Genomic DNA, 17,161 nt, shown 5'->3' on the forward strand with positions numbered 1-17,161 from the left:
ATATATTAAACAAATAATCTGGAATCATAAAAGAGCAAGAAAATGATATCCAATTGTAACCGTAGTCATTACAATCTTGGTTCAGATGAAAATATTAATACTATTAGTGACAAAATATGAATTACGTGTATTAGATTATATCTAGCAGTGCCTACATTATGATTTTTGTAAGGTGGCATGAAATCGAAAGCCATCCCTAAAGCTTCAAATATATTTGTCAAAAATAGGAATATCACATTTGCTCACATTAGGACGTCTTGTTAAAATGGTCCATCTGCTCAGCTCTCGCAATATAAATGCCAATGTTTTAATACAGCCAATATTTTAAGTGAAATTCTAAATTGCATTCTTTCAGATCCAGACAAAGAAACATTGCAGACAAAGAATAGTTGCCAGCATAATGTTAATCCATTTGTCTCAACAGTTGTAGCACCCTCTCTACCTCTTTTATTATGTATTTTTCTGTTGTCTAGATCGTTTACTGCTTGCAGACTACGGTATTTTAAGTGACTGACCTTTGGCTGTAATAAGGAATCAATGTTGTGCTGTGACAGATCTTCTGGCTTCTTAAAAACTGAAATGTATCACTATGGATTGCCAGCTTGAGGACAATTGATAGACATGAAAAAAAAGGTAAGAGATTGTTTTGTTTTTTGTTCCATGCCATTTTTTGAAATTAAACTCAATGGGAAGAATGATTTCTCAGTGGGTCAAAAGACAACTTGGCTGGAAAAATTATGGCATATTTCTTCTCCCAGGCACTATCCTTAATCCACAAACACACACACACACGCACACACACACACATACACACATACACACACAAACACATATTTACAGATACGTACCAAGAATTTCTCTGATGAGAAGTGGCTGGTCTAGAAATGCTGGTTGACTAACTGCATTACCTTTTACAGCTTTCACTCTAATATGAAGTTTTTCTCCAGATATTAAGTTGTGGATTGTGTAACGAATACAAAGAAAGGGTTTATTGTTGGCTGTCACCCAGTTTGTTGCTAAAACAAAAATGTGGAAAAAGATCAGCAGCAAGCAATTCTGTAGCAAAGAATATTAAAAATCTGTTCAGGAACATTGAGACATTTATTATTTTCCAAAAAGTAGCCTTCTGAAGTCTGATGTTCTTCAGAGGTATTTTGACATGGTTTGGGAACAATAGAAGATGGAAAACACCATGTTTGGAAATACTGGGAAAGTCCACTCAGTTTAGTTAAAAATGAAAATTGAAGATTACTGAGCATAGAAGATGTTTTTGACTAGGTACAGTATAGAAGAGATTGGGCTCTTTGAAATTATTTATCACATGGAAATACAACGTCATGTTGTCTAATAACTTATTTACTTCTTATCAAATACAGTAGATATATCTTAACTGATTTATAAATAGATATAGTCCAGTTGACCCCACATAGCACTCCTTTTTGCAATTATTCCCTACAATAACCCTGTGACATCAAATGGCTGAGAGCAAAGGGCCAAAAAAATACACCGTGAGCTTCCACAGCCAAGAGTGTATTTAAACCTGAGTGTCTTCACTCCTTGTCCAACATTCTAACCATTCCACTGCACAGAATCTCAGCTCTCATGTTTTTTTATCCCTATTGTCTTGCTTCCTTATTGTTACCATGAAAACTTTTAGGTATATTTAGATCTTCTTTTGTAGACATTTCTATCATGTTGACAAATATGTTACTTGGTTCAAGATTAATAAGTTGTAATCAATCAGAAATATAATTAGTGAACTAATATAATAGCCCTCCAAACACATCAAGTGGCTATACAATATAGTAATATATTCATACAAGTTGAAACTGGGAGAAATGAAATATTCCACAAACAGTTTGAAACAGAATATACTCTGCAAGCAGTACCAACAGCTAAATTCAATGTAATGTATTTATATGAAGTTATTTGTCCTCTTGTATTAGAATTCTAACACCTCAGCTAATCAATCTGTGTAAACCATCTGCTTTTCAAAATGAAAAAGGGAAATAATCAGCTGCTACCTCATCAATGCTAGATGAATTTAGCAGTTTTCATTCATCATTATTGTCATTATAACATGTTGTGAAGCTAACTTTAAAAAACCCACTCAGCCTATGATGGCATCAATATATCATTTACTTATTTTATAGAGTCGTTCATAAATGAAATGTCCTAAGCCAGGTTTTCCAAAGCAGATTTCATAATTTTTAAAAAAGTGTATATATAAATGTTGTAAAATTGGGTCAGTCACATTAGTGACCTGCTTTATGACATCATAATTTATGACTGTAGGAATTCGAGGACCTTCTCTATAAGCTGGAAACCTTTGGATGATCATTAAAAGACAGCAACAAATATTCACTCTTTGTTCCACTTAGTGATAATCTGAGTTTTTTCAGGGCACCTATGAAATTCCTATGAGGGACATTTTTGGCAGCTTCCATTATATATTATCTAACCTCCCGATATAAACATTTGTTACAAAAATTCTATTTGAAACAGGGGCATAATCATGCACCAATGATGTAACAAAAATGTAGCAGATAACCAAGATTTTTATTTCCTGGTTTCCCTTGAGTAATTCTACATTTGAGTGGATGTTTGCACATTTCTTGCCCCACTCTGCAGCTCACATTACTTAGCAGTTGAACAGAACCAGCACTTGCAGAGAAGTTACCTCTGTGAAATAGCTTCCCACCTTACACTCTTTAAGAAAAAGGCTCATGTCAAATTCTAGACTTTATAATGTTATAATGTGGTTGTTCCACCGTATCTACTGTATAGCAAAATGGAGCAAGTATGTAAATTGGTAAATTGGTAATCAAGTGTGCTACTACTTAGCAAAAGTAGACATGACATTTTTTAAAAACAACTGAGCAACAATTTTCAAGATTTTAGTGAACATTACATCAAAACTATCCCTCTCCCATACTATTCTCTTTGACTGTGGCTGCCAACTATCAAGAGGAGAAACAATTCTTTCATACTAGTTGATATCCCAATGCTGCAATTTTTCATTCTTGCAAGGGAATAAAACCAAACCTACTTCCATCTTTGCAGTACTCCACTACATATCCATCCAGACCAGAAGGGCCCACATTTTCAGGACCATCCCATGTTAGAGTCACAGAGCTCTCGTTCACATCCTCTACTGCCAAATTCAGCGGTGCACTGAAAGATGCTGCCACTATAAATATAGAAGCATTAATAAATCATTTGCCATTCCTACAGGTGCAACCTTTATGCTGTGCTAACTCATAGTTCTTTCTAAATGGCTTAGCTGGACAATCTAAAAATATTTGCTGATTAACATAAACGCATCACTACCTGTTGCAAACAACTTTTAATTCTAATCAGCATCCCAGATGAATGTATGAGTAGAGTACTGTGCCATGGACTAATTTCAGTGGATTCTAATTGGCAATGCATTCTGACATTTTAGGGCTCTTGTGAACATATTTATTTTATTTATTTATTTATTTATTTATTTGTTTTATATACCGCCTTTCTCCCTGAGGACTCAGGGCGGTGTACAGAGCAATAAAGTGGGAATACAATAAAGTAACAGAGTGAGAAAATTGTAAAACCCAATCCATCAGGCCAGGCCGGCTTGTTGGAATAGATAAGTTTTTAGTTTTTAGTTTAAGTTTTTAGTTTAAGTTTTCTTTCACGCCGGAAGGAGCGAAGGTCGGGGGCCATCCGGATTTCAGCTGGTAAGCGGTTCCAAAGGATTGGCGCACCCACCGAGAATGCTCTCCCCCTGGGGGTCACCAGCCGACATTCTCTGACTGGTGGCACCCTGAGGAGGCCCTCTCTGTGGGAGCGCACAGGACGGAGGGATGTTGACGCTGGCAGCAAGTGCTCCCGTAGGTAATCCGGACCCATGCCATGTAGGGCTTTGTATGTCATCACTAGCACCTTGAATTTCACCCGGAAGGCAACTGGAAGCCAGTGCAGCTCACGGAGCAGAGGTGTAATATGGGAGTATCGGGAAACCCCCAAAAGCATTCGTGCAGCTGCACTCTGCACCAGCTGAAGCTTCCGAGTGGTTCTCAAGGGCAGCCCCATGTAAAGAGCGTTGCAGTAGTCAAGACGAGAGGTCACAAGTGCATGAGTGACTGTACGCAAGGCATCCAGGTCCAGATAGGGTCGCAGCTGGCGCACCAGACGAACCTGAGCGAAGGCCCCTCTAGTCACAGCTCCTATATGATCTTCTAAGGAGAGCTGTGAATCTAAGAGGACACCCAGATTGCGAGCCTTATCTACGGGGGGTAATAACTCGCCCCCGATATTAAGAGATGGAATACTCTGAATATCCTGACATGCCGGTATGTACAGCCATTCAGTCTTGTCCGGGTTGAGCTGAAGCCTGTTCCTCCCCATCCATTCCCGGACCGCTTCCAGGCAACGGGACATCACATTGAGGGCATCACTGATGTGGTTTGGGGTCGAGATGAAAAGCTGGGTGTCATCAGCATACTGGTGGTAACCCACTCCAAAACCACGAATGATCTCACCCAGCGGTTTCATGTAGATGTTGAACAGGAGAGGCGAGAGGACCGACCCCTGAGGAACTCCACAAACGAGAGACCTTGGGGTCGACCTCTGCCCCCCTGCCAACACCGACTGCGAACGTCCCAGGAGATAGGAGGAGAACCACCAAAGAACTGTGCCTCCCACTCCCAATCCCCTGAGACGCCGCAGCAGGATACATATATCCATCCATAGGGATTTCCACTGAACCAAATAGTCTAGTTGTGCTGAGTTTCCCGCTGGGTGAAACTTTATATAAGAGGCTCTTTACAACTGTACAACCAATTATTTGGGAACCAGACTTAAGGCAGACATGAATATCTGTGATTAAGAGTGACTGATGTGGAAACATTTATTTAATGAGATCTATGCTTTCCCTAGATCAATCTTCCACAGCTTGATGGATACTAGATGTTCCCAAGTATGCCCAATGCAAAATCTAAATACTCTAGAATTAAATTATCCACAGTATTCAAGGATGGGACAGGCTGATCTAGATATCAAAGAATTGACAAGCACTAGACTGGTCTCACATATTGCATTGAGATCATGGGCATCTGAGGGCGAAGTAAGTGTATATGACATGTGCCCAATGACATACTCAAACAAATGCTATGAAATATGTCCTGGTGTCAGATGTCTTAACACAAGCGTCTATCCAGCATCTGTGTGCCTGTCTCATAGTGCACTTGGTCACCATTTTAGTGTCATCCCATTTATAATGCTTATCATCTCTAGCTAGCTTTACCTGTCACCTAGCACAACCCTTTCCTCAGAGAAGACAGTGATTTTTAAAGAGTGTTGTCACCAGCATCACAGGAAATGATCGGAATATGAGTGTTTTATATTGCTTTTTTTCTTGGAAGATGAACGTCGAGTGGGGAGAAATTTATTTATTTATTTATTTATTTATTTATTTATTTATTTATTATTTTTATTACATTTATATCCCGCCCTTCTCCGAAGACTCAGGGCGGCTTACAAGCTTAGCAGTAGCCTTCATTCTATGTATATGCCTGCTTGTTAGGGCTTTCACACACACCCCCAAGCGGCATTATTACAAAGTCAGCTTATTGCCCCCAACAATCTGGGTCCTCATTTTACCTACCTCGGAAGGATGGAAGGCTGAGTCAACCTTGAGCCTGGTGGGATGCGAACCTGCACTAATTGCAGGCAGCTGGTGTTACTTAAGGAGGCATTAGCCCACTGCTCCACCAAGGTCACCAAGAAATGCCCCCCCCCTTCATCCAGCACACCACCTATCCATCGCATCCCCTATCTGGGTGGCCTGGAGGAAAGAGGGCCATGCAGTACTCCTTCCCGTCTCTTCATTTCACCGCCTCCCGTCTGCCTCTCTCACCTTCTTGGGTCTTCTGCCAAGTTGCCTCGACGGGCAGGGTGCGCTCGGGCGCTGGCTGGTTTCTCGCTCCGGCCAGGTTAGGTGCCGGGGAATCCTCCGGACCTGCGGCCGGGGCGACTTCTGGAGCCGCTGGAACAGCTTCGAGGTCAGACATCGACGGGCGGAGGTGGTCAACCGGTCCAGTTTCCCGTCCGCTGAAAGGAGCTGCGGTGGGCGCTCGCTTTCTGCTTCTACCGGAGGAGGCCGGTTTATAGGTCGAGGAGTCGCCTCCGGACCGCCCTCTGCTCGCCCGGCGTTGGCCCACCTGTCTGCAGGATTAGAAGGACGGGCAGCTGCGAGCTGTGGATTGAGTAAACCCCCCGCATCAGGCGTAGCTGCGAGATACGGGGGCAGTTTTCCAAGCATAGAAGTATCTATTCTTAATCCGTTTGGAGGAAATTTTGGAAATTAAAGGGCATAACATGAGGAAGCAATGGAGCTTCCACCCCTTTCCGAAAATTCAACCTCTGCTCTGAAATTCTTGGGCTTGAATTTCTCTCATAAAAGTTCGTGAGAGAAATAAAATAGTGAAGATAGTCACCGTTTGGACCAGGTCGAGGGACCCATGGAAATTCTCGGAGAAACTTTGGACCAGTCAGGTTTATGGCAGAGGGTGGAAACTGGAAAAGTAAACGTTACATAAGCTGCTTGATCTTCTGGAACAATGATGAGGTATAACTCTAAAAAAAAAATCTACTTACACACCTGTCTTCAGCTGTAGCTTCAGCCACAACAATATCATTTTCTTTGTTATATTTAATAGCACAGCTACCTACTGTATTTATTATAATCAAACTTCTGTGAGATAAAATACTTTAAACAATTTCCAAAAAAGAGCAAAAATGTAGTAAATAAATAACATAGGAAATATAGACAAAGCATTTAAAATTAAGCTGAGTATACACAACAAAGCTGAGTATATACAACTATAGGAACAGCTATAGATTTTACTGTTTTCCATCAGTGTCTTGCATAGGAGGAAATGAACCTTAATTTTTTTAACAATTGGAATTTATACTCTCAGAAAATAGGAAACTCAGTCATTTCTTCATTCCTTCATAGCAACCTGTGGGAGAGCTCCTCATTCAACTCAATAACAAATTGTATTTGAAAAGATGTGATTCACATATCTGTAGGCTCCCTTATATTCTATCTATTGTACTTTCCTCCAGTCCATAAAGTAGTACAAAAATGTGCTAGTGTGTGTTGTCCTCTTTGCGGAGCCAGTAACAAGGCCAATAACTGATGTTGTCTTTGCAGATGTGATCCTGGACAATTTAAGGAAACTGTTGAATTCCTCTTGTGTCAGCTGCTGGCAAGGAAATATTTAATAGACAAGTAGATCATGGGTTTAACCATTTGTCAAAACATGGTTCTGAGCTGTCACTGTTCTGCTTTATATAGGGCAATGTTCACACAACAAATAATCTGTAGGATGCATTGAAGCCTTAGACTACTCTGCACTTCAGGTCCTGTACTGTAGATTTATGGGTGAGCACACAGTCTAGTAAAGCAAGAGAGATGATAGCTCTAAAAACAAGCTAATTGACAGGGCCTCTTCCCCATCTTCTGTGGCTTATAATATTATTTTTGAACACAGCTTCAGTGTGCCTCTGTAAGAGTGTAAGAGTAGTTAAACAGGCAAGGGTGGCGGGTGGCCTAAGCTCTTGCCTATCACCTATTTTTCAGGCTGGCAGGAGAAATAGAGAGTGAAACATGGATCTTGTACTCTTTCACAAGAGCTCCAAATCTGTCTTTAAAAGTTGCCTGAAAACAGCCTGATTGGATTGGGCGGGCCACGCGGTGAAACACTAATATCCCTTATGCGCCTAACCCCTTATCAGCTCTTTTTTGGGCTAGCTAACAGGTACTATGATACCATTGTTGGGAGAAGAAAGAAACACTACTTTACCTTATGGATAAGGTAAATATGGATCTGAAGTAGAGTCAGCATGAGAAAAGGGCAGCGTCATAACATTTTTTTTAAAGCACCAGTAGATTGGCATGCTCCATTTCTCTTCTGTTAGGTAATGTTATCTTTTGGGACTTGAGTCATGCCTCCTCTGCCACAGCACCAGATGTCACTGAAACTGTTGGCCTTTCATAAGGCATTAGAGACCTGGATGTTCTTTCAGATATTTGGGCCTTATTGGTTGGCTTGTCTACTTCTTTTCTTCATTGACTGGAAATGGAATGGATTTTAGAGTTCAGATGGACATGATATTATTGTTTTGAGGGTTTATTTTTAAGCTATGTCTTGTTTTTTGAAAAGTTCAATCATCTATGCCAATAAAATTGTTGTTGTGAGATGGATGGTGATAAAAATTGTTTATGTAAATAAAAACAGTTATGGGGCAACTTTCTCTTATGGTTAGAGAGAGTGAAGAAGAACACACAGGATGACTCAAAAATCAGCCACAGCAACATTTTTCTTTGTTTTTGGAGTGTAAATAACTTAATGAAAAAACAGTCTCCGATCTCCAATCCAAGAAACAGTCTCCAATCTCATCAGTTGAATGGATATTAAACATCAAAAGTTCAAACTTCACATCTATGATGGGGTAAATCTAATTGGATTTATGTTGCTAAATTTAGCTTTCTTTAAAACAAAGATATTAGTTTCAAAGTTTACAACTGCGTCAAATGTAATTTGAATTTACAAAATTAATATATGCAAATTATAGTCTTCATTCAATATCTGAAGTATTATGAGTCTTCCATCTCATAATATTACAAAATTTAAAACCTGAAATAAAATACTTTTATTGAAACAAAGCATTTTGTATAGTTTAAACTTCTTTATTTAGAAAATCTTTTTCACATTTATTGTGTTCCTGCATCTCTGTCATGCACATGCTCAATATGTATCACTTGTGGATTATGTTGTTATGTTGTTTGCCCTTGTGGATTATGTTGATTGCCCACAGAGATTGGCTAGGTTCTCACAATAAGTCAATATGTGATTTGCTTTTTTTGTGACCTAGCATATTGTTTAAGTCCAATTATGTTTATCTACAGCAGTATATTGAGTGAACCCAATTTTATTCTACAAATTATGGGTCAACTATGGCTAAGCTCACAGACACTGAGAATATTCCTAAGAATGTACTGAACGAACACTCCTTGATGATTGCATATTGCAATGGAACATCACATGGGCAATCTTTCTTTCATAAAAGCTTGTTAGCTATTGATAGTTAGGAATGAGGAATGTATTTTATATACCTTTCTAGGCTAACAAGACAGCATTTCCATGTCTGGAATTATTCATTTACAGAATGGTGAATCATTGGACAATAAATCAGACAGCTTTTCAGTATGTGCATGCCACACAATTGTATATCTAGCCTACTTTTGAACTATGACAGAAGCTGTGAGTGAGCCTTAGCAATATGAAGAATCTCTCATTCAGGAGATTGTCACTTTAGTAAGGCAGTGTATTATGGTCTGTTCTAAATAATTGGGAATGTACTTTATGTAGTGTCTTATTAACAATTTCATTCATTGAAAATCTGAACAGTCAGGATAGGTTTAAGGCAATGAAATCTCACTGAATTCAATGTATTTTTTAAAAAAATCTGGTCAGAATGGAAAACTCTCATGGAAACCTTCACTTATTCATAAAGTTTTGGGGATCTTTGAGACTGTGACTATTTCTCATCCCAATCTATTTCACAAGGTTGTTGTGAGGATAAAATAAGAGGAGACTCCAGATCAGCCAACTTGGATTACCAAAAGAAAGATGGAAAATAAAAACAGCATATTTTGAAACCTTGAAACAAAGACATTCATCATTTAGGGGGTGTTGGTTAAAATGGAATCTCACTCTACTTCATTTTTTCTTTCTTTTCTGCTTCCAAAATCTGTTTTGGAATATAAACTAGAACAGAGGTCCGCAACCTATTTAGCACCAGGGACCGGTTTCGTGAAGAGAGGTACACAATATATCTGAATTTGGAGGTGAGACTGTGGAAATTTTCTTTATGGCATAAATAAATAAATAAACAAACACACATGTAAATTTATATTGATTTTAGGGAAAGGGTTAGATTAAAAATGCCTTTGGGATGCTTCTAACATATACACTTCAATCTGCCTATTGGTTCTATTTGAAAAACCCAGTCTGGGCTTTCCATATGTAGATATAGTATGTGACAGAGCCCATATATCGAGTATTGCCAGTATCTATCCACCTGTTTGTCCTCACACAAGTTACCTCACTCCCCTGGTGTGAGGCAGCAGCTGAGAGCTCTAATAAGTATCTGACGCATGGAAATGCTGCCAGGCAACTAAACTTTGTTTTTTAGGAGGTGGTCATGTGACTTGTATAACAGGTCAAATTCTGTTCTGTGTCTCAGAAGTACATACATTGACCAATAGAAGACATCACTTTCTGTTTTTAAAGTGGCAAATGCAAATCCTCCTATTTCTGTTCTCCATTTCAGAATCCAAGAACAAAAAGGAGACTTACATCTGAGGACAGTCAACAAGGCACTGATTGGAAGTGTGTTCCCAGCACCATAGAAATATCCTTTACTTTTGATGTAATGGGACAGGCAGCAACCACATAACTGTAGAATTGGGAAGAAGTTCAAAGATCACCTCATCCACTAGGAAATCCTAGTCTTTGTTTTAACTCCTCATTTGTGAGGCATAACTTTAAGAGGTATTATCTTCTTGCTCTAATTCATTTCAAAAGATGCAGAAACAATGAGAAAAATGAAGTCTCTGGAAACCTTTTGTGTTGGTGGGGAAATCTGGAGTAAATATGTGCATATGCATATAAATGACTGACTTGGTAATTTTCAGATCACACATTGCGTTGTTCCATACTTTGGATTTTTTTCCTAGTTAATGATGCTTGAATTCAGCATCATGTTGATGATGAGCTGCATTTTCCTAGCTTTAAGTACAGTAACCATGGGCAATTAATAGTATTGCAGGATTATTTCCCCATTTTGTTAACTGGAGAACGATGGAAAAGTATCCCCCTTTTAGCAGCCAGTGGAGTCAATGAGGATTGCTTCAGCCAAATGTTCATTTTCAAAATACATATCCACCTTTGCTTCAACTTAACATATCCAAATGTGGACACTTGCCTAGATCAAATTCTACTACATCAGTTGCATTGCAGACATAGTACTTGAGTTGCAAACATTAATTCCTTTGACCCAGCTGATGATATAATATTGCTTATTTATAGCTGCAATTTTAATCACATTTGAACATAGTGGGTCCCACTTTTAATCAGTAAGCATGGATTTACTCTGTGTACATCAGTTTTTACAAGAATAAATTGTGATGCCCAATATATCGGCAGATGCCAAATAATAGCAACATGTAAGAACTTAAACAACAAATGACGAAGTAAAAATTAAATTAGGACCATGTATTCCTGAATGCAGTACCATCTGGAACACATTCCGTAAACATTCAAGCATGCTGCTGAGTGGATTACAAAGCTGTAAACATTAAAAGCTAGGGATCCAACAGGAAATGGGTTAGAAATAAAACTGTGTAAATTATGATGACCTCGGATAGAGGTCATTGTAATTCACATAGTTTTCTTTTCAATATTTATTTTCAATAATATGCCCACATTTGGAATACTGCAGAGTTTTAATAAAACTGTAGATTAGAATTACTCTATAGTGCTGATCATTGCATTTGAAAATGAATAAAACAGAGCTGGAAAAAGTTCAGAATAGAGCAAACAAAATTATCTCAACTATTGTATATCCTTATACAGTAAGAAAAGATTAGAACGCTTGGAATGCCTTCACTCAGAAAAAGGTGATTAAAGGGGACATGATCAAAGTGTATAAAACAGTGAATATCGTGAGTAGTATAAGTACATACAAACTTTTAATGGATCTTATCAGTAGTTTTGATCAGTGACGTCATCAAAGTAAACAAAGCCACGTGCTGATTACGTCACCAGGCCATGCCCATAAATGGAAGTGACGTTTGCACCCCTCCTCCCCGGAAGTGACGTGCATAATCCCCACCCCACCCCTCATGGTACAGGACTCACAAGGCCATAACCCTAGCCGGATATGACGTGTCTGCCCAACCCCATCAAAATAAGCATGGGTAACCCTAGCAGATAAGGTGTGATATAAGGTGATAGCCCTATTTCCAGATGGTGCTTGCCAAACCTAATCCCATCAACAAACATGTGGCGGTCAAGCTTCTGTGTACTTGATTACATTAGCCCTAGACTAATTCCATGGACGTGCAAATCCAAAAGAAACACAGAGACCTGTGTTTTTGGGAAACAAAACCCTGCTTTTGGGGGGGGGTGATAATTAAAAAAAGCTTTTTATTTCTAATCATTCTAGCCTAATGATGCTTTTAATTTTTGTGGAGTTTTAAAAATCAATACCTCAAAAGCTGGGGGTGGGGGGGAAAAAGGATCACCTAAAAGGCTTCCAGGGTTTGCATTTAAATCAGGCAATTTTAAAAACATTTTCCCTGAATGTAGGGGGAAAAAACCACAGGCCTTTTAAAGCCCACAGCTGGTTTTTTACCTTTGTAAAAATCTAAAGACTTATATTTTGGCATTTGCAACTCCCTCGAATTCATATGTACGCGTAACCGTTCATAGCAGAGATTTAATAAAATTTATTCTAACCTTACAGCAAAAGCGAAGCGTTTCTGAATGGCCAGAACAGATTGATGTATTAGGTATGTGTATTGTGGGCATGTCTGGACATGACCTGTAAGATCTTGCTATAGAGCATGCGCGTGGCCACAGACAACTCGGAAACTTTAAAGCGTAGATCTATTTTAACAGCGTCATGGGAACTTGTGAAGGAAATAATAAAAAGGGTGTAGAACCTGCTGCATCTTGGTTGGCGACACAATCTCTTTGGAAAGATTTCCATAAGATGAGCTGTGATGTTCGTGATGAAACCCCGGACTACTCCTGGTCTACCTTGTCTGAATGTCGCTTGCCCTGTTGTAACGTGCGGGAGATGGTGTGTCGTGAAGATGATGCCATACCGCGTAAGTAAAAACCTGTTATGTGTTCAAATGTGTAAAGCGCAATAACCCCACCGTTAACAATGTGATTGCTAATGGCTAAATACATTTTCCAGGTTCTGTTCCGGGGTATAGCTATAATGCTGGCGCCTCCTTAATAACAAACGTCTCAAGTGATGAAGAGGATGCAGAGGTCGATCTAGGTAAATGAATTGTCTTTTTACTATGCATGCTGCCGTTAATATTATATAATAAAAGGAGAGTTAAAGAGGGTTTTACTAATGGATTATTTTTGCGTTTTTAAACAGGTGGGTACCCCGGATATTACCTAGCCCCGTCTCTGTCTGATTGTCCATGCTGTCTACAGATTGATCTCAAAAGAGATACTCCAAATGACTGCTATATAGAATGTGATTGTGGCGCATCGAATTGTATATGTACAATGCCTACAGAGAATGAAGATACTGATGATACAGATGACCCCGGTAATGATAGTAATGATGAAGGATATTATTCTGTAAATGAACGTGATGATAATTGCGTCTAAATTACAAATAAAAGGTTTGTGCTAAAGCGCAGTGTGTTTATTGTAAGGTTTGAACGGTGCAGAATGAAGTGTGAAAATGTACTAAAGGAACTGTATTATACGCCGGAAGGTCCAGGTAGCTATGGTGGAATAAAACCCCTATTTGAGGCTGGGAGGAAACGCTTTAAAAACTTAACCTTGAGGCAAGTCAAGACATGGCTTTCCGGTCAAGAAGCTTATACCCTGCATAAGCCTGCAAGAATAAAATTCTCCAGGAACGCTACAATAGTTTCCTGCATAGATTGCCAATGGCAGGCTGACCTTGTGGATTTATCAGGATTTGCCTCTGAAAACAGCGGCACAAAATTTATTTTAACGGTAATCGATGTACTTTCCAAATATGCTTGGGCAGTCTGTTTAACCGATAAGTCTGGACGAGGGGTTGCCGGTGCTTTCCAAAGTATATTCCAATCAGGAAGGGCGCCCAGAAAGCTGCAGTCAGATGCCGGGAAAGAGTTTTTAAACAAGCCTGTAAAGAAGCTTTTTGAACGCTATGGCATACATCACTTTGTCACACATAGTGAAACTAAAGCAGCGGTTATAGAGAGGTTTAATAGAACTCTGAAAAACAAGCTGTGGAGATTTTTCACAGCTAAAAATACGCACAGGTATGTGGATGTATTACCAGCCCTCATGCGGAGTTACAATAGCGCTTACCATTGCAGTATCCAGACAGCCCCCAACATGGTGAAACACTCTAATGAAAAAGATGTGTGGATGCGTCTATATGGGAATATTTTAAAATCGGACAGAAAGGCAGAAAACTTTAATGTGGGGGATCACGTTAGGATATCCAGGCTAAAGGGGAAGTTTGAAAAGGGGTATCAGCAAACCTTTACAGATGAAATATTTATCGTCAAAGAAAGGGTTAGGCGGAGAGAAAGGGATGTATATAGATTAATGGATTATGCAGAAGAGCCGGTACAAGGGTCTTTTTACCCAGAAGAGTTGCAAAAAATTCCTAGTGATCAAGAACGCGTCTACAGAATTGAAAAAATATTACGGAAAAGAGGGAGGGGTAAACAAAGAGAATTCCTGGTTAAATGGCAGGGGTGGCCAGAAAAGTTCAACAGTTGGATTAAGGAGTCTGAAGTACAACATCTTTGATATGGAGGAGTTTTACATCACCCTACCCAGCAATGCATCAGCAGCAATTTTCCCCCAAAACAAAAATTCTAATTTTACCATACAATTAGCGAGAGCGCTGGATCTTCCAGGAGCGTGGGAAGTAGCGCTAGCAGATATACAGTATCCGCATAGTTGGTACACATTAACTTCACCTGGATATTTTGAAATTGCTAACGAGAGAAAGAGATGGCATTTTTCTTTGAGAAGCGGGTACTATAACAGCATCCGTCACCTGTTAGAAAATATGAACAAGCTTATATCAAACGCCAAGGATGGACCTAAGACAACCCTACATTATGATTCGGTGGGACGAAAAATTAATCTTAAAGGAGACGAACCGCACACCATTCTAGTTAGCGGAGATCTCGGACATTTGTTAGGGATGTTCCCTGGATTCAGTACATTATATGTTTACACAGACATTGTAGAGCTCCAGATAGTGGGCGACTTCTATGTGCCGTTACTGCGCTGTGTGCCTGTGCGAGGGCAAGACAATGATGTCATCACAATTACCTATGACCGCCCGCATTATGTACCGGTCAGCCAACATCACATCGATACCATTACCATAGAAATCAAAACCGATCAGGACAAAAATGTGCATTTTTATCACGGGAAGGTGATTGTCAAGCTTCATTTTAGGCCTCGGAAAAGTGAAGGATGGTTGTAATCAAGGAGCATGGGAACCCTCAAGACTACGTGGCTTACTACAGGGCACAAGCTGGCGGGGGCCTTCCAGGCTTTCGAGGAGCCCCCATTATGTACGGGACAGGTTTAGGGGGCCTGTTCCGTGGGCTTTTTCGAAAAGCAATGCCGTTTTTGAGGCGAGGATTAGAAATCATTAAGCCGCATGTGAAATCTGCTGCCAAAAACATTGCCAGAGATGTCGCGGGTCATCTTGTATCCCGTGTTGTTGAGAGGGGGCAGGATGGATCAGGGATGATCATAACCAAGAAGAATTACGCATTGGGCCCGCCTATTCCGTTTAAAAAGAGAAGACTTGTGAAAAAGACCCGCCATACCAAGAGGAGACGTGCACAGAAGAGGAAGCCCTGTGACAAGGAAGACATATTCTAATACGATATGGCATTTATTCATTCTGCTTCAGAGGAATGTGTTAAATCAGAACTGGATCTTTTTCAACTGGCACCTACACAGACCAGTATTGAAAGCAGTACTTATGTCGAGATCCCACCTTTATCAGCGCTGACACCCAATGCTCCCCTGGAATTTTTTATCACGGGGCATGGTGAACATTACACGGATTTAAACAACACCCTGCTGTATGTGAGTTGCAAGATTGTAAAGGCTGACGGTACGGATATTGATGACGGGGCTAGGGTGGCCCTGACCAACTACCCCATAGCATCACTGTTTAATCAGCTGGATGTTACCTTGGGAGATCGGCTCATTACACAGAGCCATCATTGCTATTCTTACCGGGCCATGATTGAACTGATTCTGAACTTTGGTGGTGATGCTCTGGGTACTCAATTTACAGCTGGCGGTTTTTACAAAGATGACTCGGACCTCATGGAGAGTACTCTACTGACAGCCGCTGGGAACTCCGGTTTCAAAGCGAGAGCAAGACAGACGGCCGGTAGCCGTAAATGGGACCTGCTAGGGCCTCTGCATAGCGATTTGTTTTTTCAAGACAGACTGCTAATTAACGGTGTCGATGTGAAAGTCAAACTCACAAGAAGCAGAAATGAATTTTGCGTGATGAAGGATGGCAACAAGAATTACAAAGTACAACTCTTGGAGGCATCTTTCTTTGTAAAGCGTGTAAAAGTAGCCCCGGGAGTGCGCCTCGGTCATGCAGAAGCTTTGCTCTCCTCCAATGCTAAATACCCCATTGATCGAGTGGGAATGAAGGTTTACAGCATTCCTGCAGGTAGCCTTGTGTGTAATCAGGAAAATCTATTTCTGGGCCAGCTACCTAAACAATTAGTGATTGGGTTTGTGGACAATGCATCTTTTAGTGGGGATTATGAAAGAAATCCGTTCAATTTTCTACACTGCAATGTCAATTTTTGCGCCTTGCATTGTGATGGCGAGCAGATCCCTGCAAAGCCTCTTCAGCCTGATTATGAGCACGGTCTTTTTGTGAGAGAGTACATGCAGATGGTGCAGGCCACAGGCAAAGGCATGAAAGACAGACCGCTGTTAATCAGTAGGGAAGAGTTTAACCGAGGGTATACTTTGTATTGTTTTGACTTGAGTCCTGATCAGGGGTGCTCTGAGCACTATTCTTTGATCAGGAACGGTAACCTCAGAGCCGAAATTAGATTTGCGCAACCCCTCCCCAACACCGTCAACATGATTCTCTATGCAATCTTTGAAAACCTTATTGAAATAAGTCACACAAGGAATGTGCTCTTTGATTATATGTGAGTATGGACACACTGCAACTCCGCCACTTGTTCTCTGGAAATAAAGCCTTTCTAGGGGTCTACCCTTGCGACCTGTTACCCCAGAGACAGATCTCCAAAAGACCTTTTGGATTAATTGTAAATACCCACCCTCAC

The 17,161-nt window shown here is 40.2% G+C and overlaps 1 protein-coding gene across 2 annotated transcripts in view; it reads right to left on the reverse strand.

Moving 5' to 3' along the window:
- MYBPH (myosin binding protein H) overlaps positions 1–17,161 on the reverse strand; it is a 41,270-nt gene that overhangs the window by 19,085 nt on the left and 5,024 nt on the right. Inside the window, exons 2-4 of one of the 2 annotated variants that reach the window (XM_083358585.1) lie at positions 5,897–6,204; positions 3,050–3,190; positions 849–1,016 (exon numbers count right to left, since the gene is read on the reverse strand). In XM_083358585.1, coding sequence (XP_083214711.1) covers positions 849–1,016; positions 3,050–3,190; positions 5,897–6,050 — 463 coding nt within the window. In that variant the 5' untranslated portion in view covers positions 6,051–6,204. Of the gene's footprint in view, positions 1–848; positions 1,017–3,049; positions 3,191–5,896; positions 6,438–17,161 lie in introns of those variants that run through there. The other variant, XM_083358586.1, reaches the window with a different exon arrangement.

This window comes from Vipera ursinii (assembly GCF_947247035.1).
Source record: "Vipera ursinii genome assembly, chromosome: 3".
Taxonomy (NCBI): Eukaryota; Metazoa; Chordata; class Lepidosauria; order Squamata; family Viperidae; genus Vipera; species Vipera ursinii.